Here is a 27,197-nt window from a genome sequence, read left to right on the forward strand (position 1 = left end):
ACAGGCACTGAAAAAGACATGGTCCCCTCTTATAATTTGACACTGGCATTGCACATTAAGTATCTCCACATCCTTGATGAATCTCATCTAAAATGGTTCTCCAAGGAAGTATGAGCTGCCATCATGTCCAGTGTAACCCACTAGAGTGGAGTCATTTCATCAAGGCAAACATGACAGAGTCAGGAATCTCAAACACATTTAGGTCAAAGCCAAACTGGTCTGACAAGTGCAATGCACACAAAAACCAACATTACTGTACTAAATATCTACCAGAGAAACAGGATTATCCACCACTCTTTCTAAACCATGTCACAGGTAAGATAACTGACTGCCTTGACCCCCTTTGTGTGTGGAGTGTGGATAGCACTGTACACACACCTTGCTCTTGTCCGTGTTGATCTGTCGGAAGTGGAGCATGCCCTCCTTGGAAGCATCACTGAAGATATCTGATGAGGAATCTCTCCTGGATCCAGAATCTTCTGAAGACCTGTCCACCGTCGCCTTTAACACAACAAACACACGAGTTACCTCTACAATCTCATACATACACAATACTGCAACATGGTGTACAGTGCTTGGCTTTGTAAGCTGCTAATCAGTCTGCCTCTGGGGGCCAGACAGTCTGCCTCTGGGGGCCAGACAGTCTGCCTCTGGGGGCCAGACAGTCTGCCTCTGGGGGCCAGACAGTCTGCCTCTGGGGGCCAGACAGTCTGCCTCTGGGGGCCAGACAGTCTGCCTCTGGGGGCCAGACAGTCTGCCTCTGGGGGCCAGACAGTCTGCCTCTGGGGGCCAGACAGTCTGCCTCTGGGGGCCAGACAGTCTGCCTCTGGGGGCCAGACAGTCTGCCTCTGGGGGCCAGACAGTCTGCCTCTGGGGGCCAGACAGTCTGCCTCTGGGGGCCAGACAGTCTGCCTCTGGGGGCCAGACAGTCTGCCTCTGGGGGCCAGACAGTCTGCCTCTGGGGGCCAGACAGTCTGCCTCTGGGGGCCAGACAGTCTGCCTCTGGGGGCCAGACAGTCTGCTGCTGGGGCCAGACAGCAAGCTGGATAATGAGGACGGATCATGTGGAGTCCCTCCAATGGACAGTTCGCTGATTGGATGACCCTTGCCTGACTTCTATTATATGGCCCCAGAATCTGACATTATGCTCCATTCCAGTGAGCAGACAGACAGAAATAGCGAGGTTGGCATCCAGACTGGGTCTTTAGAGCTCATTTGGTTTTATAGTCTCACTCATTATCCATTTTACAACCGCTACTGACTAACATCAATGCTAACAGTTCAGAGGAGTGACTCTTATCTTCAGGCTGTGAACCTCTGGGCAGGATATGCAGGTAAAACAAACTATAATGATGCAGTCAAGTCTGATAGCCAGTAGGCACATCATTTCTGTGGAAAGTGACCAGAGGGTTCGTCCATACTCCCTATTACAGTTTGTTGTTATGTGGGCTGATATTGGGTAATATTTTATCTGGATAGTACATCTGTAGATGCTCTACAGACTATCAGTAACATTTCAACTAACTATACAGTAACCCTAGCACCAACCCTAACCCTTATTCTTAACCCAAGTGTATCCTTAGCAAGCAGTTGTTGATAGTATGACCCTCTATAGAGCATCTACAAATGGAAAATCTGGACTATCCAAATGTAACCTAATATTGATATTACTGTGTTGAGGTTGGACTCACCTTCCTAAGGCCCTTTAGACCAGGTATTTGCCTCCTACAAGGAACATAGAAATATGAAAATAGAAAGATTAATCACAAGTTAGTCTAACGAAAATGACTAAAATGTACAGTGCCTATAGAAATTATACACCCCCTTCACATTTTGTTGCGTTACAAAGTGGGATTGAAATAGATTTAATTGCTATTTTTTGTCATTGACCTACACAAAATACTCCATAGCGTCAAAGTGAAAAGAAAATTACAATTTCTTTCTCCAAATTAACGAATTATTTATAACTAAAATATAGTCGTTGCATAAGTATTCACCCCCTACATTTGTTCAGAAGTACATCTCGGCTTAACAAATCACAAGTTATATTTGAAAGATTTTACTGAGTTACAGTTCATATAAGGAAATCAGTCAACTGAAATAAATTCATTAGGCCCTAATCTATGGATTTCACATGACTGAAAACATATATGCATCTGTTGGTCACAGATACCTTAAAAAAAAAAGGGGTGGGGGCGTGGATCAGAAATCCAGCCAGTATCTGGTGTGACCACCATTTGCCTCGTGCAGCGCGACACCTCCTTCAAATAGAGTTGATCAGGCTGTTGATTGTGGCCTGTGGAATGTAGTCCCACTCCTTTTCATTGGCTGTGCGAAGTTTCTGGATATTTGGGGGGGGGGAACTGGAACACGCTGTCATACACGTCAATCCAGAGCATCCCAAACATGCTCCAATGGGTGACATATCTGGTGACTATGCAGGCCATTTTCAGCTTCCAGGAATTGTGTACAGATCCTTGCGACATGGGGCCGTGCATTATCATGCTGAAACATGAGGTGAGGCGGTGGATGAATGGCACGACAAAGGCCTCAGGATCTCGTCACGGTATCTCTGTGCATTCAAATTGCCATCAATAAAATTCAATTGTGTTCGTTGTCCATAGCTTATACCCGCCAATACCATAACCCCACCGCCACCATGGGGCACTCTGTTCACAACGTTGACATAAGCAAACCGCTCACCCACACAACCCCATACACATGGTCTACGGTTGTGAGGCCAGTTGGATGTACTACCAAATCCTCTGTAACGACAGATGCGGCTTATAGTGGAGAAATGAACATTAAATTCTCTGGCAACAGCTCTGGTGAACATTCCTGCAGTCAGGATGCCAATTGCATGCTCACTCAAATTTTGAGACATCTGTGGAATTGTGTTGTGTGACAAAACTGCACATTTAAGAGTGTCCTTTTACTGTCTCCAGCACAAGGTACACCTGTGTAATGATCATACGGTTTAATCAGCTTCTTGATATGCCACACCTGTCAGGTGGATGAATTATATTGGAAAAAGAGAAAAGCTCACTAACATGGATGTAAACAAATGTGTGGCCAAAATTTGAGAGAAATAAGCTTTGTGAGCATATGGAATATTTCTGGGATATTTTATTTCAGCTCATGAAACATTCCTCTGTCCCTCACACATACAACATCTGTAAGGTCCCTCAGTCAAGTACTACTTCAAGAACAGATTCCACTACAAAGACCAGGGAGCTTTTCAAAAGCCTCATAAAGTTGGGCAGTGATCAGTAGATGGGTAACAATAACAAATCATAGATTGAATACATCTTTGAGCATGGTCAAGTTAATAATTATGCCGTGGATTACGTATTAAACCACCCAGACACATCAAAGATGAAGTTGTCCTTAACTGAGCTGCAGGACAGGAATGAAACTGCTTAGGGATGTCACTATGAAGCCATTGGTGATTTTAAAACAGCTACAGAGTTCAATAGCTGTGATGGGAGAAAACTGAGGATGGATCATCAACATTGTAGTGACTCGGCAAAGGAACACACTTTTTGAAAAACGCAAAGCCTTATGTTTGGGGCAACTCAAAAACAACACATGCCTCCTTATTTTCAAGCATGGTGGTGGCTGCATCATGGTATGGGTATGCTTGACATAGGCAAAGACTGGGGAGTTTTCAAGACGAAAAGAAACGGAGCTTAGCACAGGCAAAATCCTGGAGGACAACCTGCTTCAGTCTGTTTTACACCAGACAGTGAGAAAGGAATTCACCTTTCAGCAAGACAATAACCTACAACACAAAGCCAAATCAACACGAGTTGCTTACCAAGACAGTGAATGTTCCTGAGTGGCCAAGTTACAATTTTGACTTAAATCTGCTTGAAATTCTACGGCAAGAAATGATTATTACTGTCTAGTCATGATCCCCAACACCTCGACAGAAGAATTTTGAAAATAATAAAATGGGCAAATATTGCACAATACAGGTGTGAAAAGCTCTTATGAGACTTACCCAAGAAGACTCACAGCTGTTTTCGCTGCCAAAGCTGATTCTAACATGTATTGACTCAGGTGGGTGAATACTTATCTAATCAAGGGTTTTATTTTTCATTCATCTTTACAAAATGTTAGAATTCTTCTTGCACTGACAGAGTGTTGTGTAGATCGTTGACAATTACAAAAAAAAAAAAAACAATTTGAATCCCCCTTTATTTTTCTTCACAATGTATTGTGTTACAAAGGGGGTGTAGACTATACATAACATTGCACTGGCCCACCGTTTTAGACCAAATTACACTCACCCTTCCCTGTAGTTATCCAGACCCTCATCGTAGGATTTGGACCGCTCCGTTTTGGTACCAGAATCCGATTCAATAGTTGTGAGTCGAAGAGAATCTTTAAAAAGAAGAACAAACTTTCAATAGGAATGTCCTAGCTCAAGGCTGTAAGTGTCCCAAGCTTGTTTGTGGATCAAGTATTCAAATTCAGCCATCAACTCATTCTAACACACTATTCTTAAAGCATGCATATATATTGTTGCTGCCAGTAGCTGCACAGTTAGTTAAAAAAGGGGTTAACCTTACCGTGGTCATGTGACCGCTGTCGTCGAATAAGAGGAGATGGAGAGGTAGGGCTGGGTGGGATGGTGGTGACGATTGGAGTAACAGATATCACAGCTGAAGCGGGAATGTGACTGGTGTCATGATCAATACTTGGACTGGACGGCTCATCTGGAAACGAAGTGAGGAAAACCAAAGTTAAACAAGGGTAGACACTATTCCTGTTCTACTCCCAAAAAACATTGAGTGAAAATAGCTAAATTATAAATCCCAGTAAAAGTAGGCTGTCTGATACTTAACATCACTCTAATTAAGTCTACTGTGGCACAAAGACAGTCTCAGGACTGAGTGAAACTCATTCTGAACCAGTCTATGCTATCTCCGTTTGAGGCTAATTTACAGACTGCAATAAAACACAAATGCCATGATGGTGAAATATAGGCATACACAGCTAAACACACAAAGTCTGGTTATGAGAGAACATGACACATTCAGAGACAGCCAGGCTTATTCATGGAGTCAGCATGGCCACAAGAGATAACCCAGTCCACACCTGCCACAATCAACAAACAGACAGGAAGGGAAAGTGAGCTGCCGTTTCATCACCGTTGTCAGTCTGATCAGGTAAGCAGATATAACCAAGGTGCAGGCTACACCCAGGCAAGTCATAACGTTACCGAGCACAGTGAGTAACCCTGCCTTTGCCAAACTGTCCCAGGCAGCCGGTGACGCAAGGTACAGGATGGAAGTGTCTGGCAATGATAAGGAGAGTGCCATGAATACTAGCAGGGCACACAGAAATGTATCACTACCAAAAGCATTTAATTATAATGCATTTGTACATTTGCATAATTTAGCAGACGTTCTTATCCAGAGCGACTTAAGGTAGATTTAGGGTTAAGAGCCTTGCTCAAGGGCACAGACAGATTTTTTCACTTAGTTGGTGCGGGGATTCGAACCAGAGACCTTTTCGTTGTTGGCCCAATGCTCTTAACCACTAGGCTACCTGCCGTCAAAAACAAAGTGCTTCACAGATGTATCTGTATCATCCGTATAATATTCTTGTATAACTCTTTGTTAACTGGTTCAACCCAAACCAGAGTACAATCAGCCAATATGTCAGCCAAATATTTTATTAGAAGGAAAATAAAACATAGACCCGAGTAATGCGAAAGCTTACATTCCTATGTGTGCCTAAGCAAAACATTTCACATTTAATAGTGCACATTAACATGAAACATCTGACCTGTTTCTTCGGCTGCAGAGATTGTTACAGTGAAATTCCCCAACATAACCTCACAGATCGTTCCCATGATACGGCTGCCAAATCGGGACAGATGTTCCCTATTTCATGTGTTTGTGAAAACAGCAACAAACAGCGTTGTTCGACACATGTACTTGAAACGCCTCGTGTTGTCAGTTCAAGCCATCAAGTTTAAAATGGAACAGCTGTCGAAATGTAAGACTACCCAAAACAGAGCATTACGGCTGTGAGTGATGGCGCAAACATTGTTGCTCAGCTAATACTATACATTATAAACTGGGTGGTTCGAGCCTTGAAGGCTGATTGGCTCAAAGCCGTGGTATATCAGACCACGGGTATGACAAAACATTTCTTTTTACTGCTATAATTATGTTGGTAACCAGTTTATAATAGCAACAAGGCACCTCGGGGGTTTGTGGTATATGGCCAATATACCACGGCTAAGGGCTGTATCCAGGCACTCCGCATTGCGTTGTGCGTAAGAACAGCTTTTCGCCGTGGTATATTGACCATACCCCACACCCCCACGGGCCTTATTGCTTAAATATCAAATCAAAGTTTATTTGTCACGTGCGCCGAATACAACAGGTGTAGACCTTACAGTGAAATGCTTACTTACAGGCTCTAACCAATAGCGCGAAAGAAAGAAAAGGTGTGTGTGTGTGTGTAGGTAAGTAAAGAAATAAAACAGTAAAAAGACATTTGAAAATAAGAGTAGCAAGGCTATATACAGACACCGGTTAGTCAGGCTTATTGAGGTAGTATGTACATGTAGATATGGTTAAAGTGACTATGCATATATGATGAACAGAGAGTAGCAGTAGCGTAAAAAGAGGGATTGGCGGGTGGTGGGACACAATGCAGATAGCCCGGTTAGCCAATGTGTGGGAGCACTGGTTGGTCGGCCCAATTGAGGTAGTATGTACATGAAAGTATAGTTAAAGTGACTATGCATATAAGATAAACAGAGAGTAGCAGCAGCGTAAAATAAGGGTTGGGGGGGGCACACAATGCAAATAGTCCGGGTAACCATTTGGTTACCTGTTCAGGAGTCTTATGGCTTGGGGGTAAAAACTGTTGAGAAGCCTTTTTGTCCTAGACTTGGCACTCCGGTACCGCTTGCCATGCGGTAGTAGAGAGAACAGTCTACGACTGGGGTGGCTGGGGTCTTTGACAATTTTCAGGGCTTTCCTCTGACACCGCCTGGTGTAGAGGTCCTGGATGGCACGCAGCTTTGCCCCAGTGATGTACTGGGCTGTACGCACTACCCTCTGAAGTGCCTTGCGGTTGGAGGCCGAGCAATTGCCGTACCAGGCAGTGATGCAACCGGTCAGGATGCTCTCGATGTTGCAGCTGTAAAACCTTTTGAGGATCTCAGGACCCATGCCAAATCTTTTTAGTTTCCTGAGGGGGAATAGGCTTTGTCGTGCCCTTTACACGACTGTCTTGGTGTGTTTGGACCATTCTAATTTGTTGTTGATGTGGACACCAAGGAATTTGAAGCTCTCAACCTGCTCCACTACAGCACCGTTGATGAGAATGGGGATGTGCTTGGTGTTCCTTTTCCTGTAGTCCACAATCATCTCCTTAGTCTTGGTTACGTTGAGGGATAGGTTGCTATTCTGATACCACCCGGCCAGGTCTCTGACCTCCTCCCTATAGGCTGTCTCGTCGTTGTCGGTGATCAGGCCTACCCCTGTTGTGTCGTCAGCGAACTTAATGTTGGTGTTGGAGTCGTGCCTGGCCATGCAGTCGTGGGTGAACAGGGAGTACAGGAGGGGAATGAGCACGCACCCCTGGGGAGCTCCAGTGTTGAGGATCAGCGTGGCAGATGTGTTGCTACCTACCCTCACCACCTGGGGGCGGCCCGTCAGGAAATCCAGGATCCAGTTGCAGAGGGAGGTGTTTAGTCCCAGGTTCCTTAGCTTAGTGATGATCTTTGAGGGTACTATGGTGTTGAACGCTGAGCTGTAGTCAATGAATAGCATTCTCACATAAGTGTTCCTTTTGTCCAGGTCGGAAAGGGCAGTGTGGAGTGCAATAGAGATTGCATCATCTGTGGATCTGTTTGGGCGGTATGCAAATTGGAGTGGGTCTAAGGTTTCTGGAATAATGGTGTTGATGTGAGCCATTACCAGCCTTTCAAAGCACTTCATGGCTACAGACGTGAGTGTTACGGGTCTGTAGTCATTTAGGCAGGTTGCCTTTGTGTTCTTGGGCACAGGGACTATGGTGGTCTGCTTGAAACATGTTGGTATTACAGACTCAATCAGGGACATGTTGAAAATGTCAGTGAAGACACCTGCCAGTTGGTCAGCACATGCCCGGAGCACACGTCCTGGTAATCCATCTGGCCCCGCAGCCTTGTGAATGTTGACCTGTTTAAAGGTCTAACTCACGTCGGCTACGGAGAGCGTGATCACACAGTCGTCCGGAACAGCTGATGCTCTCATGAATGCCTCAGTGTTGCTTGCCTCGAAGCGAGAATAGAAGTGATTTAGCTCGTCTGGTAGGCTCGTGTCACTGGGCAGCTCACGGCTGTGCTTCCCTTTGTAGGCTGTAATAGTTTGCAAGCCCTGCCACATCTGACAAGTGTCGGAGCCGGTGTAGTATGATTCAATCTTAGCCCTGTATTGATGCTTTGCCTGTTTGATGGTTCGTAGCATGCGACCACTACACAGGTAAGCTGCTGATTTATGTATGAAGCAGACTGAAGCTTATGAGGTGCTGTGAGTGTTTGATTGTGTGTAGGTGTGTGTGGGAGAGAGTATGCAAAGGGGTGTGTGTGTGTGTAAGAGGATATTATTAACCCATGTGGGTTCCAGGCCACTGGTGTCTGAGTAAAAGGTGGCCTGATTGGTGGATGATGGCTCATGTCATGTCAATGAAACTATTGGCACGTAAACTCAGAGCGCATCAAATCTAACTTAAAAAACCCACACCATCAAATACATGATAATAAGTCTACCAAAAAAACAACAGATAAATTAAGAGTTCCATTCCGATCTGACAGCTGAAAAGCGCAGTCCTAATTGCAAACGCTTAAGATACTCCTAACATCAGCGCAATGCATTTGAAACACATTTGCTCTAGGAAACCACAAGCAGGAACGGGACATTTGCATGTACTGAACCATATAGTATGTTCTGTCTTGTTCTCAGTAAAAAAGTACTAATCTGCCAGACACACAATGCACAGCAGTTGTTGGACAGTTGGTTTGAATGGTAATTGTTGGACTGAGTAACGGCTACTTTTTTAAATGAAGACAGGGTATTTGTTGCTATTGGTGTATTTAAGCATACTTGCAACGATGAATGTACTCTTCTTTTGTTAGATGTTTTGTTAAGGCATAGAACTTAACACGGGGATATACCTAGCTGACCAACACTTTCAACATATCTGCTAAATTAAAATGGTAATGTATCAATACTAATAATATCAAAATAAAAATGTAATGCACGTTATTCAATTTCCCCATTTCACATAGACTTGTCCTGTCCTGACCAAGCATTACGACATACCTCAACAACAAATCCAGCTCTGTTCAAACAGCCAATAAACCCCTGCCACCGAAAGCTGTTATAGGCCAACTACATCTATCAATACGTACATTGGTGATATACTCTATCCAAACTCTTTCACTGTATAGCACCAAGGAAACCATTTTTACAGCGTAAAGAAGTTGCACTAGAGCAATAACTGACAACTCACCATATTAGCTATGTTGACATTGAGAGATGCAGGTTGGCATCTTTTGGCATGGAGGCAGTTCTGCAGAGTAGTCACTAACTGGCACAGCCACAGTCATTCAATATTATTTTTAACTTAACCCTAACCACAGTGCTAACCTTAATGCCTAACCCTAACCTTAAATGAAGACAAAAAAGCTCATTGTTGTTTTCATACATTTTTTCTAAATATTATAGCCAAATTGTGACTTTGCAGCTGGCCTATCTAGAAGAAAATGCTCAGTTCTGCATCCAGGGCAAGATTCATGACAAACATTAACCTGCTTGAGTGATGTTGAGGACATTTCTGACAGCAGCTAGTCTGAGCATCAGGACTTTTTATGCATGACAATTTCCACCTGTTAAGACTTGAGGGCAGAAACTGATAACATCAAAACCCTTGTATAACCTCCCCACCCAAGAGATATTACATTCTCTACCAGGCACATTAAGCGAATCGGTCTACACACGCCCACACAAAACACATTCTCCCTCGCTCTCCTCAAGCAAGCCGAAACCAGAGCAACAGGAACTCCTGATACTAAGAGTTACAGTGTGTTATAAATGTGTTACCTAATTAAAGTTGATGCTTGACACAAACCCCTTCCCAGGACTTTCTCTCTATGTAAGGAGTTGCTATGGTAACAAAGGAGTCGAGAGAGTGAGAACAGAAACGTGTTCCTTACCGATGAAGGGGATGGAGTCAAGCGAGTCGTCCAGGTTGCTGGCGCACGAGGCCTTGTGCTGCTCTCCCAGCCTTCTCATGGTCACGTCTCGCTGGATGTCGTTGCATAGCCAGCCCCCCGATCCCCTCTTAGCTGCTAGAGTCCCCACTTCCATTGGAGTCTCCAAGTCGGTGTCGTTTACAGCCAGGATGTAGGAGGGGTGGCGGATGGGCTGGGGTCCCGAGTTCTTATCCCTTCTCAGGACCACCACTGTGGCGTCCGGCCCTTCTACGCCCTCCAACGGCTTCCCGCTAGTCCGCACCAGGGCGGGGACCTTTGACCTGAGGGTCACAGTACTGTTAACAGTGGAGGAGGAAGTGGAGGTAGAGGAAGAGATGGCCTGCTGTCTCTGAACAGGGACTTTGGAGGGGCCGGAGCAGGAGGAGGACCTGGCACCCAGCCCCACATCCCTCCCGCTCTCCTCCCTCAGGCTGTCTGCACGCCCCCGGAGCTGTAGCTGCTGCAGGGGCGAGGAAGAGTATCCCAGGTGGTTACCCACCACCACGGCTCTTTGGTCTTTGAGCAGGTCCATAGCACTGCTGTTCCCGGGGCCCCGGGTAGAAGGTAAGGAGAGTGGCGAAGGATCCGAGGTGGAGTTTTTAACAGGCAACCGCGAGGGCCTACTGAGGGCTGTCTGTGCAAGGCTGTCTGTCCTAGAGGGGAGCAACGGCTCCATCGTACCTTTAGTGAACATAGGGGCAGCGGTGGGCATGCCTGTAAGGCTGGTCCTGTGAGGCTGGGGTAGTTGTTTCAGCACTGCCCCGTGTCTGCTGGCTCTGGCCTCCTCACCCCTGTATAGTAGCAGGCTATCCTCCAGCTCTGCCCTGCTGTACCCTCCCACTCCCCTCTCTGTAGATACCATTGCCGCTGGCTCGCCCTGCCGGCCCAGGTAGTCGCAGGAGCGTGCCCGGGGCTTGGCCACTCCCATGAGGGCTGAGGAGGGTAGGGCATCCTGGGAGGCACTCCGGGGCCAGTCCCTGGGCATGGCTGTCCTCTCAGGCCCTCCCCCACCTAGCCTCTCCTGGGAGGCACTGCGCAATGGAGCCACAGTGGCCCCCTGGTAGGATCCCCGGTCGTGGGACGTGCTCCTGCGTCTAATCTGGGACCCCCCGAGGCCTCGCTGGGAGGAGGCGCTGGCACTGGGAGGGCCAGGCTGCAGTGCGTAAGCGGCATTGGGGTTGGCCGCCGCCCGCAGGCTGTCTAGACGCTCCTGGATGGTGCGGCAGCCATAGGTGTGCAGCCGCTTGGCGTCGATGTAGTCCTTGTAGGTGGTGTAGTTGCGCCAGTCGATGTTCTGGTGAGGGGAGGTGGACGTGGCAGGGGAGGAGGGTGAGGGGGTGTAGTGGTTGGGCATGGTGGGGGAGGGTAAGGTGTCGGCCACCGTGGTTTGCGGGGAAGGGGTGAGGTGGTGTTTGTCAGGGTAGATTGGGGAAGGCCTAGAGCCAGAGAGGGAGAAGACTGAGGACTCTGTGGGCCGGGTGGGGATGGGGGTATACTGTAGCTGTGACCCTCCAGGGGGGCCAGGGGTCACGAGGATTCTAGGCCTGGTTGAGAGGCCCAGGGGACTTCCGAAACGGTTCTCATCGGTCCTATGGCTGGGGCCAGCCCGAGACACACAACGGGGCCCCCGATCCGCTACTGGGTCAGGCGGCACCACCACTGTCCTCACACTCTCGTTGCACACACAAACCACCGTCTGGGTTTTAGGGGACTGCGGGGGAGGAGAAGGGGGTACAGGGATCTCCAACCGGTAGCCCATGTCTGTGTGGCCTGCCGTGGAGGTACCCTGTCTCCCTGTCCCTGCCTGTGCCGGCCTGCCGCTCCGGGAGGCCTCTGTGGAGGGGGATAGGTCCAGGGCCTGGGCCATCCCTGGGGCTTTAGGCTCTATCCTCGGGTAGCATATGGGAGGAGGCTCCGGGATGTGCAGGGCGTTTCCGCTGTATGCCTCGTTCCCTTTGAGGTATGCATCTTGGGAATAGGCCTGCAAGAGATTATGGGACATTATGTCTCTTCAACTGTATAGGACAAAAATAGGTCACATAAAACCTTTGTAGTGTGCCATTGCACCAAACTGAAGCGATCCTCTGGGTACTGCTTAAGTTTTCCGCCATGCCCATAAAGAAACAGCTACGCTACAGCACAATGACCAGAAAAAAAGCATATGATGAATGGCAAAGAAAAACATGACCCATATACTCCTCCAAATTATTTTGTAAGGACGATAAATTTCAGTACACAGTAAATGACAGATAAACAATTGAACACACAGACTGTATGTACATGTTATAAAAACCATCAAAGACATTTGACTAAAAGATAACACAGTATTGCTCTCTTGGCCAAAGTCAACAACCAGCCCTTCCCCACCCCGGCGGAGCCTGAATCCTGAAGAGACACTGGGAGCGTGTGTTTGGGTCAGATGACCTCTTCCAACGGAAAGCGCCGGAAAAAGCAACAGATGTGTCAAGGAGAGAGCGAAAAAGGGGAGAGTGAGAGGAAAAAAAGCAGGCCCGACACCAGGGCCCAGGATAAAGCCTGGTAAGAGCTGGATTTCAATCTACAAAAAGTCCTCAGTTCAGAGATGTGTATTGACTCAGGTATTTAATGTATCTCCCCATCCTTGTAGTGTGAGAATTCACTGAAGGGAAAGCAAGAGCTGGACTTTAAATCGATGAGTGCTCTATCTGTGGTGTCGGGTTACGTTTATACAGTGACTCCAGCATGTCTGCTGCCCCCGCCCCTAACTCCAGATTTGCATAAGTCAAGTGATGCTGTCAACAAAAAAAAAATGTTCTGGTCATCTGTAGCTCAGCTGGTAGATCAAAGCGCTTTGGCGCTTGCTACGCCAGGATAGTGGGTTTGATTCCTGGGACCACTCATATTTAAAATATATGCATGCATGACTAAGTTGCATTGGATAAAAGTGTCTGATAAATGGCATATTTTATATTATTACTGACTCAGAGCTTAACTTACAAGCTTTTCTCTCTGATGTGAGCAGAGAGCGGGAGACATAGGAATTTGAATGGGGAAACGACAACACCTTTCCTGTCGATATTTAGCATGCTCTAAAACAGGGGTTCTCTAACTTTGTGTCCAGAGACCCCTTTTGTAATAGAAAATTCACCAGGGATTAAAAAGGTACAAGGTTCTATTGACACAATACAAAATTAGGTAGAGATGACACGGTTTTAGCTAAGGAAAGGCACAAAAATATTACACTTATTGACAATCATTACACTGTTGATACCAGCTTTAAAAAAGGTCTGAAACCACATTGACACATGGGAAGAAATGACATACAAAAAAGAAAAACAAGGAGTTCGTAAGTTTCCCTTCTTACCAGAGCAGTGATATCCCTGGAAAACTGCCAGCCGACAGGTTAGAGGCAGACAGGAGGAGAGAAGAAGGAGAGGGGAGAAAGAGGAGTAAAGATGTGCAATAGAGAAACAGAGGCTGGAGCTGTCATGGCTACGGTCGCTGAATGAATGCACCACAGAAAGGCAGAGGGCAAGAGAAGAACAGCGAAAAAAGACGACGGCAGCAGGAACGGATAGGAGAAAAGTCACAGTCACGTTTGCGCTGCCACCTGCTTGTCCCTCTGCCACCTGAGGACCAGGAGCCAGGCTGCCTCTCACCCACATAACTGCCTCCTCTCACCAACGCTGCCTGATAGTAGTCATAAGCCAGGGGTAATCTAACTGCCTACCGCTGCTGCTGTTCACTAGCTGCCTCTACCTCGGTATCCCTCTCTTACAGTGGTTATAAGAAAGTCACCACCCCCTTTCAAAATGTTTACCTTTTGTTCCCTTACAGCCTGAAATGAAAACACATCAAATCTAACTTTTTCCCATCTTTATTTACACACAGTAAATAAAAGAACTCTGAAAATGTATTAAAAGTCAAATTACCCTATTTGGATAAGTGAACCCCCCCCTAGAAATGCAATCTTGCTGAGGTATAACCAACCACCTTCCAGATCACAAATCAATTTCTAACACTAATGGCTGTGTATTGCCCATTTTATTTACTGAGAATAACCTCAGGCTTCAACAGTGCTCCGACACATTCCTAAATGTCAAAAGATGTTTGTGTGGCTTTGGCAAGCTGTGGCCTAGCCATCTAGCTATGCGTGGAATTTAGCATCACACTAGGGGCTGGAGTCGGTTCAGTTCCTTACTCCAGATGAGAGAACCAGTGGAAGTGAATAACAGGATGTGACTGTGGTTGTGGGGTGGTGTGGTCTGGCATAGCGTTATCGTCTGCTGGGCTCTGGACCCTGACGGGTGGCGTTGGTTTGCTGTGCAGATCACTGAGCCGGGCAGGAATATGGGTAGGTGGAGCGAGCGGCCCTGCCAGGCTGGCACCACAGAGGCTCTCGTCTTCTGGTCCTTAAAGCTCTCTGTCCTCTTTTCTATCACTCTTTCGTTCCACGCTACTTGGCTCAACCTTCACTTTCACTCTGCAGTTCTTTCCATCTGGGCCACTACTACTCAGCCCTCTTCCTGCACACACAAACACACTTTCAAGCCCACAGCCAATACTCTTCACCGGCTGTCAACAGTCCACCGCTGGTCAGTAATCCATGAGAAATGGACTGGAGTTTGAGATAACCTGAGGGACCGTGCATGAAAACCTTAATGTTCAAAACAATGTTGAGTGAACGATCAAATCAATCAAATGTATCTATAAAGCACTTTTTAAATCAGCAGCAGCAGTTACAAAGTGCTTATACAGAAATCCAGGCAAAAATTATGACTCCTCTTCCCTCTGTCCATGGCAGGGGGAAGAAGAGCCCTGCATGCTAAGCCCTGCACAGAGAGCCCAGTGCGTGGTGTCTATTTATGGGGAGGAAATGCTCTGAGTGCCGTTAACCCAAGGGGGACAGTAGTATTATGGGAGTGAATATTATATGATGCTACATTTCTCTTAGATCTAACGTCCTGTTTAGGGGGTTCTGGTACAGGACATTTTCAAATCGATCTGTGGACACCGTAGATCGGAATGGCTTGAGCAATAGCCCTGGTTCCCACGGACACAGTAGTATATTTTCTGAGCCTGTGTGACTTAGGATGTGAAATCTGAAACCACTTGAAGCTGGGATGTCCCTCCTACCATTTCATTCGCCATTCCGACTGTCCATCAACTCCTGCCTGAACCCTACGTCATGGCCACTGACAAAGCACAAGCCTGCAATCCTTACATCATATATCACTGTAGCACATTCTGAGATCGATTTATAGCCTCCCGAGTAGGGCAGTGTTCTAAGGCACAGCATCGCAGTTCCTAGAGATCCTGGTTCGAGTCCAGGCACTGTGGCAGCCGGCCGCGACCGGGAAACCCATGGGGAGGCGCACAATTGGTCCAGCATCGTCCGGGTTAGGGAAGGGTTTGGCCAGCAGGGATGTCCTTGTCACATATCGCTCCAGTGACTCCTGTGGCGGGCCAGGCGCCTGCACGCTGACTCGGTCGCCAGGTGTAGAGCGTTTCCTCCGACACATTGGTGTGGCTGGCTTCCGGGTTAAGCGGGCATTGTGTCAAGAAGCAATGCGGCTTGGTTGGGTCGTGTTTCGGAGGATGCATTGTACGGGAGTTGCACCGACGAGACAAGACTAACTACCAATTGGAAACAACGAAATTGGGAGAAAAAGGGGTAAAAGTTTTTAAAAGAGATCGATTTATAGCCATTCATCAAAAATAATTCAGATTTTATACAAAAAAACATTAAAGGTGAGTTCCTAACGAGTTCAGGAAGCCAAGCTAGAGCTCTGAGACGTTCACAGTGATGGAGGCAGACATTTTGATCAAGAGAGACCTTTAAAAAGTTTGCACATTTCCTCTAACACTAAACATAGAAATATGTATTTCACAGTTAAGGAAGGTGAAATCTTAGTTGTTTTATAATTTGACTATACTATATTAAGAAGTCATTTCAAGCCTAGTTCATATAGCTTTGTTGAATATGAAATATGTCAAAATATTTCATATTTTCAACATATTTGTACTGTGTCCCTGAGCTTGTGTCATCACAAGTGACTACACATGATCAATTACAGTTGAAGTCAGAAATGTACATACACCTTAGCCAAAAACATTTAAACTCAGTTTTTCACAATTCCTGAAATTGTATCCTAGTAAAAATTCCCTGTCTTAGTCAGTTATTTTAAGAATGTGAAATGTCAGAATAATAGTAGAGAGAATGACTAATTTCGGATTTGATTTCTTTCATCACATTCCCAGTGGGTCAGAAGTTTACATACAGTCAATTAGTATTTGGTAGCATTGCCTTTAAATTGTTTAACTTGGGTCAAACGTTTTTCAGTTCTGCCCACCAATTTTCTATGGGATTGAGGTCAGGGCTTTATGATGGCCACTAATACCTTGAATTTGTTGTCCTTAAGCCATTTTGCCACAACTTTGGAAGTATGCTTTGGGTCATTGTCCATTTGCAAGACCCATTGGCGACCAAGCTTTAACTTCCTGACTGATGTCTTGAGATGTTGCTTCAATATATCCACATAATTGTCCTCCTCATGATGCCATCTATTTTGTGAAGTGCACCAGTCCTTCCTGAAGCAAAGCACCCCACAACATGATGCTGCCACCCCCGTGCTTCACGGTTAGGATGGTGTTCTTCGGATTGCAAGCCTTCCCCTTTTTCCTCCAAACATAACGATGGTCATTATGGCCAAACAGTTCTATTTTTCTTTCATCAGACCAGAGAACATTTCTCCAAAAAGTACAATCTTTGTCCCCATGTGCAGTTGCAAACCGTAGTCTAGCTTTTTTTAATGGCGGTTTTGGAGCAGTGGCTTCTTCCTTGCTGAGCGGCCTTTCAGGTTATGTCGATATAGGACTCGTTTTACTGTGGATATTTTCCTCCAGCATCTTCACAAGGTCCTTTGCTGTTGTTCTGGGATTGATTCGCACCAAAGTACGTTCATCTCTAGGAGACAGAACGCGTCTCCTTCCTGAGCAGTATGACGGCTGCGTGGTCTCATGGTGTTCATACTTGCGTACTATTGTTTGTACAGATGGAAGTGGTACCTTCAGGCGTTTGGAAATTGCTCCCAAGGATGAACCCGACTTGTGGAGGTCTACAATTACTTTTCTGGCGTCTTGGCTGATTTCCCCATGATGTCAAGCAAAGAGGCACTGAGTTTGAAGGTAGGCCTTGAAATACATCCACAGGTACACCTCCTATTGACTCAAATTATGTCAATTAGCCTATCAGAAGCTTCTAAAGCCATGACATCATTTCCTGGAATTTTCCAAGCTGTTTAATGGCACAGTCAACTTAGTGTATGTAAACTTCTGACCCACTGGAAATGTGATACAGTGAATTATAAGTGCAATAATGTGTCTGTAAACAATTGTTGGAAAAATGACTTGTGTCATGCACAAAGTAGATGTCCTAACCGACTTGCCAAAACTATAGTTTGTTAACAAGAAATTTGTGGAGTGGTTTAAAAACGAGTTTTAATGACTCCAACCTAAGTGTATGTAAATTTCCGACTCAAACTGTATAACTATTTTTATGCAGCATTATGCAGCATTACTAATTATTGTTTATGGCCCTCTCATGATAAATAATTACTTTCGGGGATTACGTAGATTACATTTAACTGGTTAACAATCCCTATTCTGTACATTGTCCAGAACTAGGATATGGGAACAACTACCTTGTGAGAAAAAGTACAAATTAACTACCCATCCCACTTTAGGCACAAACAAAGATCAATTCATGATTCCCATAAACCTTCACAAGTGACTTCAATTCTCTAGTCAACAATAATCAAGGAAGATATTCAAGCACAAAGTTAGGAGGACGGTCTTAAATTAATTGCACTTACCAACTGCAAAATGTCCTCATCTTTTGGCATCACACATAGTTCCAACGAGGTGTCGCTGTGAGACGGACAAAAGTAGTAGAGATTCCACTTATGAGTTGGAGCAGTAGTGTGCACAATCAACATAGTTCATGTAAAAACTATACAAAAAAAAAAGGTTTAGTTTAGACTTAGCTTTAAGGTATGTTCATGAGTAGGAGGGTAATGGTTTAGTATCATTGGGAACTGACAGTTATATATGCCATGGGCACATGGATTGCTCAACAATGTCTGTGTGCCAATTTCCAAGGAATGTTAAATGGGTAGAGCTACATTTGAAAAAGTGCCTTGAGAAATTGCATTTCAGTGACACCACATAGCACCCTTTGAATTTCCAGAGAAGGAAATGGTTTACGTTCCATTTAAAATATTTAGTTTGAATGATTAGAATAACAAAAAGCTGTTCATTTTCACTTAATCTAATCTCGATAGCACCGAAACGAGACAAGGTTTCTGAAATGTGCATAGCCATAAATACTTTAATAAGGCACTTCCTGGTAAGGTTTCCGGCAACCTATTAGCATTGTTTCAAAATAACCCCCCTTCATGTAAAACTCCATGAGAGTGATGTATAAGAGAAGCAGGCAGTCCCTTACCTGTTCTGTATCAAAGCGATCACTTGGGAGTACGTCTTTCCAATGATACTTTCTCTGTTCACCTTTACAATCCGGTCCCCTGAAGGGAAGAGAATTCACATTGAAAACACATTGAATGTGTCTCCAACGGACATGTAGCATATGAAAAGAAAAACAAAATCATTGACAGTGGATGGTTGCAACGCCATAAGACAATTTTAAAATGTGATGCTCAGTGTGCCCAATAATCCCTCATCTTGGGTAAGGATGTAGCTCCCAGTACTGTAGCATTTCCCCTCACACAGATAAGACTGTGTTGGGATCAAAGGGGAATAGTGACACGGCATAAATGTGTTTATAGTCAACCCTACTGTACACGTTGCCTACGTCCCAAATTAAAATGGCACTCTATACTCTATATATAGCGTACCCCCATAGGGCTCTGGTCAAATGTTGTGCACTTTATAGGGAATACGGTGCCATTGAGGACTCAGGCTTTTCATTCAAGTTTTCTGAAGAGGAGATCTACAGGAAGCTGGTTAGAGGGAGTTATGGACAGAGTAGAGCTAATTGTGGGAAAACCAGTGCACTCCCCTTTCCCAGGAAAGGGGCTATTCAGTAGTAAAAAGAGAAAGCTAGGCTGTGTGTCTGTGCTAGGGTTGAATAGCGGGACCGGGGTACCAAGATCAACCACCCAGACCCACTCCCTTTTCACAGTATAAATAACTGAGAAACTACTAAATAATAAATAATTCCTATGAACAGCACGACGTGAAATAGAACTGTTAAACTATATGCGATGTCTAAATCTGGCTTCTCTACGGACCACAGCCTACCCTCTGCTATCTGCATGATCAATCATCAATGCTCAGGGTGGGGACAGATAGCGCATCTCAGTATGGAGGGCAGTTCACAATGAGTGTACACTACACAAAAGTATGTGGACACCCCTTCAAATGAGTGGATTCAGCTATTTCAGCCAAACCATTGCTGACAGGTGTATAAAATAGAGTAAACAGCCATGCACTCTCCATAGACAAACATTGTCAGTAGAATGGCCTGTACTGAAGAGCTCAGTGACTTTCAACATGGCATCGTCATAGGATGCCACCTTTCCAACAAGTCAATTTGTAAAATTTCTGCCCTGCTAGTGCTGTTATTGTGAAGTGGAAACATCTAGGAGCAACAACGGCTCAGCTGCGAAGTGGTAGGCCACACAAGCTCACAGAACGGGACTGCCGAGTGCTGAAGCGCGTGGCACATAAAAATTGTCTATGCCAACTGTAAAGTTTGGTGGAGGAATAACGGTCTGGGGCTGTTTTTCATGGTTCGGTCTAGGTTCCAGTGAAGGAAAATCTTAACGCTACAGCATACAATGACATTCTAAAAGACTCTGTGCTTCCAACTTTGTGGGGAAAGCCCTTTCCTGTTTCAGCATAACAATGCCCCCATGCACAAAGTGCGATTCAAACAGAAATGGTTTGTCGAGATTGGTGTGGAAGAACTTGACTGGCCTGCAGAGCCCTGACCTCAACCGCGTCGAACACCTATGGGGTGAATTAGAACGCCGACGGTGGGCCAGGCATAATCGTCCAACATCAGAGTTAACAAATAAAAATATATATATACTTATTTTATTTATTTAATTAACAAATTCCCATGTGAAAAAGTCATTGCCCATTTACACTGGTTGTGCCACCTTTAGCTGCAATGACTTCAACCAAATGCTTCCTGTAGTTGTTGATCAGTCTCTCACATCGCTGTGGAGGAATTTTGGCTGACTCTTGCATGCAGAACTGCTTTAACTCAGCGACATTTGTGGGTTTTCAAGCATGAAAGGCAAGTTGTCCAGGTCCTGAGGCAGCAAACCATCAAACTACCACCACGCTTGACCGTTGGTATGAGGTTCTTACTGTCGAATGCAGTGTTAGGTTTTAGCCAGATATAACAGGACCCGTCTCATCCAAAAAGTTGACTGAAGTTTGCCAAAAAGCACCTTGGAAGCACCTGGATGATCATCAAGACCTCTTGGAAGAATGTTCTATGGACAGATGAATAAAAAGTATAACTTCTTGGATGACACGGGTCCCATTATGATTGGCGAAACACACACAACCAGTCAATCTTTGTGAAGAGAAGTGATAGCCATCTGCATCTTATTCTAGTCCTATATTACTCAAGCATGTCATTACAATGATGAAGATAAGGACAACAAAACATATTTAATTTACCTGTTGAAGGAAGGAATGAAGAAACTATAGAGAAGGAGGAGGTAGGCTAATACGCACATGGCACGACATTAGGGGAAATATTATGAAAGGTACAGTGGCAAGAAAAATTATGTGAACCCTTTGGTTTACCTGGATTTCTGAATAAATTGGTCATAATAATGACCTGAACTTCATCTAGGTCACAACAATTGACATACACAGTATGGTTAAACTAATAACAAAAACAGTTTTACGTTTTCATGTCTTTATTGAACACAGTGTGTAAACATTCACAGTACAGAGTGGAAAAGGTACATGAACCTTTGGATTTAATAACTGGTTGACCCTCCTTTGGTAGCAATAACCTCAACCAAACATTTTCTGTAGTTGTGGATTAGACCTGCACATCGGTCAAGAGGAATTTTGGACCATTCCTCTTTACAAAACTGTTTTTCAGCAATATTCTTGGGCTGTCTGGTGTGAACTGCTCTCGAGGTCATGCCACAGCATCTCAAATCGGGTTAAAGGTCAGGACTCTGACTGGGCCACTCCAGAAGGGGTATTTTCTTCTGTTGAAGCCATTCTGTTGTTGATTTACTTCTGTATTTTGGGTCATTGTTGCATTACCCAACTTATGTTGAGCTTCAGTTGGCGGATAGATAGCCTAACAGTCTCCTGCAAAAGGTCTTGATAAACTTGGGAAATCATTTTTCTGTCAATGATAGCAAGCTGTCCAGGCCCTGAGGCAAAGCAGCCCCAAACCATGATGCTCCCTGCACCATACTTTATAGTTGGGATGATGTTTTGATGTTGGTGTGCTGTGCCTTTTATTCTCCACACATAGTGTTGTGTGTTCCTTCCAAACAACTCAACTGTAGTTTCATCTGTCCACAGAATACTTTACAAGTAGTGCTGTGGAACATCCAGGTGCACTTTTGCAAACTTCAGACGTGTTTTTTGGGACAGCAGTGGCTTCTTCCGTTGTGTCCTCCCATGAACAACATTCTTGTTTAGTGTTTTAAGCATCTTAGACTCGTCAACAGAGATGTTAGCATGTTCCAAAGATTTCTGCAAGTCTTTAGCTGACACTATAGGATTCTTCTTAACCTCATTGAGCGTTGTGCTCTTGCAGTCATCTTTGCAGGACGGCCACTCCTAGGGAGAATAGCAACAGTGCTGAACTTTCTCCATTTATAGACAATTTGTCTTACCGTGGACTGATGAACATCAAGGCTTTTAGAGATACTTTTGTAACCCTTTCAAGCTTTAAGAATTGTTGAGTTGCATAATCTTAGGTCTTCTGAGATCTCTTTTGTTCGAGGCATGGTTCACACGGGCAAGGCAGCTCTAACCAACATCTCCAATCTCGTCTCATTGGACTCCAGGTTTGATGACTCCAATTAGCTTTTGGAGAAGTCATTAGCCTAGGGGTTCACATACTTTTCCCAACCTACACTGTGAATGTTTAAATGATGTATTCAATATAGACACGAAAAATACAATAATTAGTGTGTTATTAGTTTAAGCACACTATGTTTGTCTATTGTGTGACTTAGATGAAGATCAGATCAAATTTGATGACCAATTTATGCAGAAATCCAGGTAATTCCAAAGGGTTCACATACTTTTTCTTGCCACTGTATATATGCCCAGCCTACTAATTATACAAATGTAAAATATTATATTTCTAAATCAAATTCACTAGCCTATAACTGAAACTTTGTAGGTCACATGTCCTGCACCAGCATGGCATGTTCTCTCCAACCTTCATGGTTCGAATGAGGTCCGTAATTCCAATCCATATAATACAATACAGAAATACAGTCCACACATTCAAAAAGATTAGGCTATTGGAGCTTGTTTCATTTATTACCCAAGAGAGCACAGCGACATCTAAGGGCTTCAATGTTTTTCTGTTGTGCGTAATGTGCGGTAGCCTATATCATAGACTATGTATTGGATAACGGCTTGGGATCATACAATGGCTTTAATGTAGGGCTCATAAAATGTCCTTACTTGTATGGCTCATCAGGCTTAGGTAGCATCAGGCTTGAATATTCATGTTGATCAAAGCTCTAATCAAATCCAGATATATTTATATGCTTTAGAATGACACTTCCAGTTGTCAGGAAATACCAGGGAGTGATTTATTCTTGGATGGAACATTTGTAAAATACCGGGAAAATATTAAACCCTAGTCTGTGCCACTTTGCAGTTCCTGCCATGTAGCAAACCAACAGCGGCGAGAGTACAGTGGCATTGCGTGCGTATATAGTGACCACATTCTCTGATTTGGTTTTAATTAAATTAGATGACAAGACAAACCTTTCTTTTGACACAAGCAATTGATATAGAAGTGAATGTGGTCTTGAGAATCCACAAGCGTCAGGGAAATGTATCTATATTGTGTAGTCAAATCATGGGCAGCAGGTAGCCTAGCGGTTAAAAGCTAGTAACCGAAAGGTCGGCAAGGTGGAAAAATCTGCCCCCCCCCACAATAACTGCTCCCCGGGCCCCGATGACGTGGATGTCGATTAAGCCCCCCACACCTCTCTGATTTATTTTTGTATTTTCAATTTGTAAGTCGCTCTGGATAAGAGCGTCTGCTAAATGACTTAAATGTAAATTTAGAGGGGTTGGGTTAAATGCGGAAGACACATTTCGGTTAAATGCATTCATTTGTGCAACTTTCTAGGTATCCCACTTCCCTTTCCCAAATCAGTGGCACAAAACATGAGTCATGCTGTTGTTACCTGTACAGAGTCCAGCTCCGTGGGCAGGGCCTCCCTCCTTCACTTGCTTGACAAAGATGGTGTCCATTGGTTCCAGCCTGTTCCTCTGTCTCCCTGGAAACGGCAAAAGCGCACAGGGGGTCAGGTGCCATTGTGCAGAGCCAAAGGAATATCACTACTAGGATTAGAGCTAGCTACATCACTAGCATTACAGCTTGCTGGCACTTTCAAATGTTAACATAGGTACACATCTAACGTATGGAAACATGGTCTAGGGAGGGAGAAAGTGTTCTCATTTAAAGAAGAGGGAGAGCTCTCTTTTCAGATTAACACAGCAGGGTTACTCAGCTGGAACCACACACTGCCAAGAGGCCAGACAAGACAGCAGTGTTTCTACACGCCATTGAAAAGTTTGTTAATCAGAATAAATTGCACACCTCTATCAAAACAAAAAAACAAAAAAGCTGCAACATCTGCATCATTACACATTAACATAGGCTTCTCCACACAGACCCCTACTTTTAGTGTTCAGCATCCCAAATAATGGGGTGAACCCTGAATTGCGCTTAAGGCAAATTTGAACTTAAAATAGTCTCCCATTACATTAATGCATGACTAAGTCAACATTTTACGTAAATGCCTCAAGGTTAGGATTCATCCCTCTACCTATAGCAGGGATCATCAACTAGATTCAGCCGCGCGCCAATTTTCTCTTTAGCAGATGGTCGGCGGGCTGGGACATAATTGCAAATGAACAGCAAGAAGCCCAAACAGATATGTTTACTAACGATAAGTAATTGTTTTACTAACTTTGTCTATTAAACTTTCTATATCTCCTCTTTCCAACTGTCATTTGATGCCTGAACAGCTAATACCTAGATGCACAGGGGTGTAGAGCACTATAGGCTTTGGCACTTCAGTAAAAAGAAAATTGTTTGACAGTCTGCACTTAAACCTCAGTCATTGTATAATTTCAAATCCAAAGTGCTGGAGTAGAGTCAAAACAAACCAAAAAATGGATCACTGTCTCAATACTTTTGAAGCCCGCTGTATAGGACTCTGATACCGGATGACATACCTAGTTTAAAATGATGTCAATCTGAGAGTTCCAGTAATGAAGTTGTCGATGACGCATGACTTTGTGCTTGGCTAGCAACTGCAACTGGGGGTTACGCCTAGTAACCAAAGAATGACATGGCTCCAACGCAAGGGGAGTAATCAATGACCTTGTGTCACCTACACAGAATACCCCATAATGTGAAATTACGTTTTTAGAAATGTTTACAACTTAAAAATGAAAAGCTGAAATGTCTGGAGTCAAATCAGTATTCAACACATTTGACATGTTTAGACATTTAGCAGAAGCTCTTATCCAGACTTACAGTAAGTGGTAGGTGCATACATTTTTCATACCGTCCCCCCGTGGGAATCGAACCCAATAGACCAAGCGTTGCAAGTGCCATGCTCTACCAACTGAGCCACACGGGACCTTTGTTAATGCAACCCCTTTGTTACGGCACACCTAAATAAGTTCAGCAGTAAAAATGTGCTGAACAAGTCCCATAATCATTGGCATGGATGCCCTGTGTGTGCAATAATAGTGTTAACCATGATTTTTGAATGACTACCTCATCTCTGTACCCTACACATACAATTATCTGTAAAGTCCCTCAGTCGAGAAGTGAATTTCAAAACAGAGTCAACCACAAAGACTAGGGAGGTTTTCCAATGCCTTGCAAAGAAGGGCACCTATTGGTCAATGGGTGAGAATAACAAGCAGACATTGAATATCACCTTGAACATGGTGAAGTTATTAATTACACTTTTGATGGTGTATCAATACACCCAGACACTACAAAGATACAGACGTCCTTCCTAACTCAGTTACCGGAGTGAGGAAGGAAACCGCTCAGCGATTTCAGCATGAGGCCAATGGTGACTTTAAAACAGTTAGAGATTTTAATGGCTGAGATGGGAGAAAACTGAGGATGGATCAACATTGTAGTTACTCCACAATACTAACCTAAATGACAGAGTGAAAAGAAAGATGCCTGTACAGAATACAAATATTCCAAAACATGCATCCTGTTTGCAATAAGACACTAAAGTAAAATGCAACATTTTTTGGGGATTGGGGCAAATCCAACACAACACATCACTGAGTACCACTTCATATTTTCAAGCACGGTGGTGGCTGCATCATGTTATGGGTATGCTTGTCATTGGTAAGGACTAGGGAGTGTTTTTTAGGATAAAAATAAACGTAATAGAGCCAAGCACAGGCAAAATCCTAGAGGAAAACCTGGTTCAGTCTGCTTTCCAACAGACACTGGGAGACAAATTCACCTTTCAGCAGGACATAACCTAAAAAAAACAAGGCAAAATACACTGGAGTTGCTTACCAAGACGACATTGAATGTTACTGAGTGACCTAGTTACAGTTTTGACTTAAAATCAGCTTTAAAATCTATGGCAAGAAATGAAAACGGCTGTCTAGCAATGATCAACAACCAACTTGACAGAGTTTGAATTGTAAAAATAATAAATGTGCAAATATTTTACAATCCAAGTGTGCCAAGCTCTTAGAGACTTAACCAAAAAGATTCACAGCTGTAATCACTGCCAAAGGTAACATGTATTGACTCAGGGGTGTGAATACTTATGAAAATTAGATATTTAATGTTCAATAAATTTACAAACATGTTTTCACTTTGTCATTATGGGGTATTGTGTGTAGATGGGTGAGAAGAAAAAAACCATTTAATCCAGTTTGAATTCAGGCTGTAACAACAAAATGTGTAATAGGTCAAGGGGTCTGAATACTTTCTGAAGGCACCGTACAAGCACCACTGTGTTTGTGTGTGTGAAAAGGGGAGGGTGTCACCATAGAGGGTAGGGAAGTGTGTGGGGGTGGTAATGTATTCCTGTGTGTCTATTTGTTTGTCTGAGTGGGTGAGACGAGATCGAGGGAGATTTTCTCAAATGTCGGGTAAATTGAAATGCTGCCGGTCAAATGTCCGGCGACACATTTTCATGATGGAAACCCTGGCCGGTGGGTGGGTGCGTGAGCTCCTGGGCTGTGTGCCACGCTGTCAGTTTAAACACTGTACTCTGGAAAGGCTGTGGAGACGAGGCAGCTGGAGCTTTGTCCTCTTTAAAATATCTTTATTACAAGTGTCAGAACCAAAAGGAGAAGGCAAGCACAACTGTACATTTACACAGTCAGCTTCTGACCTAAACATTTCTCTGAACAACATATCCCTGATTCTCACTATTAGTATGGACAGAGACACTGACAGAATTCTGGAAGACCCACATGTGGAGAGACATGCAAATAGAAAAAAGTGTCTCGCTCTTGCATAATCGTGTGCCATTTTAGGAAATTTGTGCATTTTGCTGCCCTAAACTCCCTCTTGTGGTGGAAAGTACTATGCCAGAGGATGAATGCTTCTGATGAGTGAAGAAATGCTCTGAATACTTAAAAAAAAAAAAAAACTGCCAAAACTCATTTTATAGATCTACTC

General features: G+C 44.3%; 1 protein-coding gene across 5 annotated transcripts in view; it reads right to left on the minus strand.

Annotated features, from left to right (window-relative positions):
• The window catches only part of arhgap21a (Rho GTPase activating protein 21a), a 106,602-nt gene that overhangs the window by 9,266 nt on the left and 70,139 nt on the right, over positions 1-27,197 (minus strand). For 3 of the 5 annotated variants that reach the window (XM_014180994.2, XM_014180990.2, XM_014180992.2), the window contains 9 exons: positions 23,695-23,787; positions 18,753-18,831; positions 18,121-18,175; positions 13,611-13,634; positions 10,229-12,248; positions 4,575-4,721; positions 4,293-4,386; positions 1,692-1,725; positions 379-501 (listed from right to left, as the gene is read on the minus strand). In XM_014180994.2, the coding sequence (XP_014036469.2) occupies positions 379-501; positions 1,692-1,725; positions 4,293-4,386; positions 4,575-4,721; positions 10,229-12,248; positions 13,611-13,634; positions 18,121-18,175; positions 18,753-18,831; positions 23,695-23,787 (2,669 nt within the window). The remainder of the gene's footprint in view (positions 1-378; positions 502-1,691; positions 1,726-4,292; positions 4,387-4,574; positions 4,722-10,228; positions 12,249-13,610; positions 13,635-18,120; positions 18,176-18,752; positions 18,832-23,694; positions 23,788-27,197) is intronic. The other 2 variants (XM_014180991.2, XM_045710551.1) reach the window with 1 other exon arrangement.

The sequence above is a fragment of the Salmo salar genome, chromosome ssa29, assembly GCF_905237065.1.
Source record: "Salmo salar chromosome ssa29, Ssal_v3.1, whole genome shotgun sequence".
Taxonomy (NCBI): Eukaryota; Metazoa; Chordata; class Actinopteri; order Salmoniformes; family Salmonidae; genus Salmo; species Salmo salar.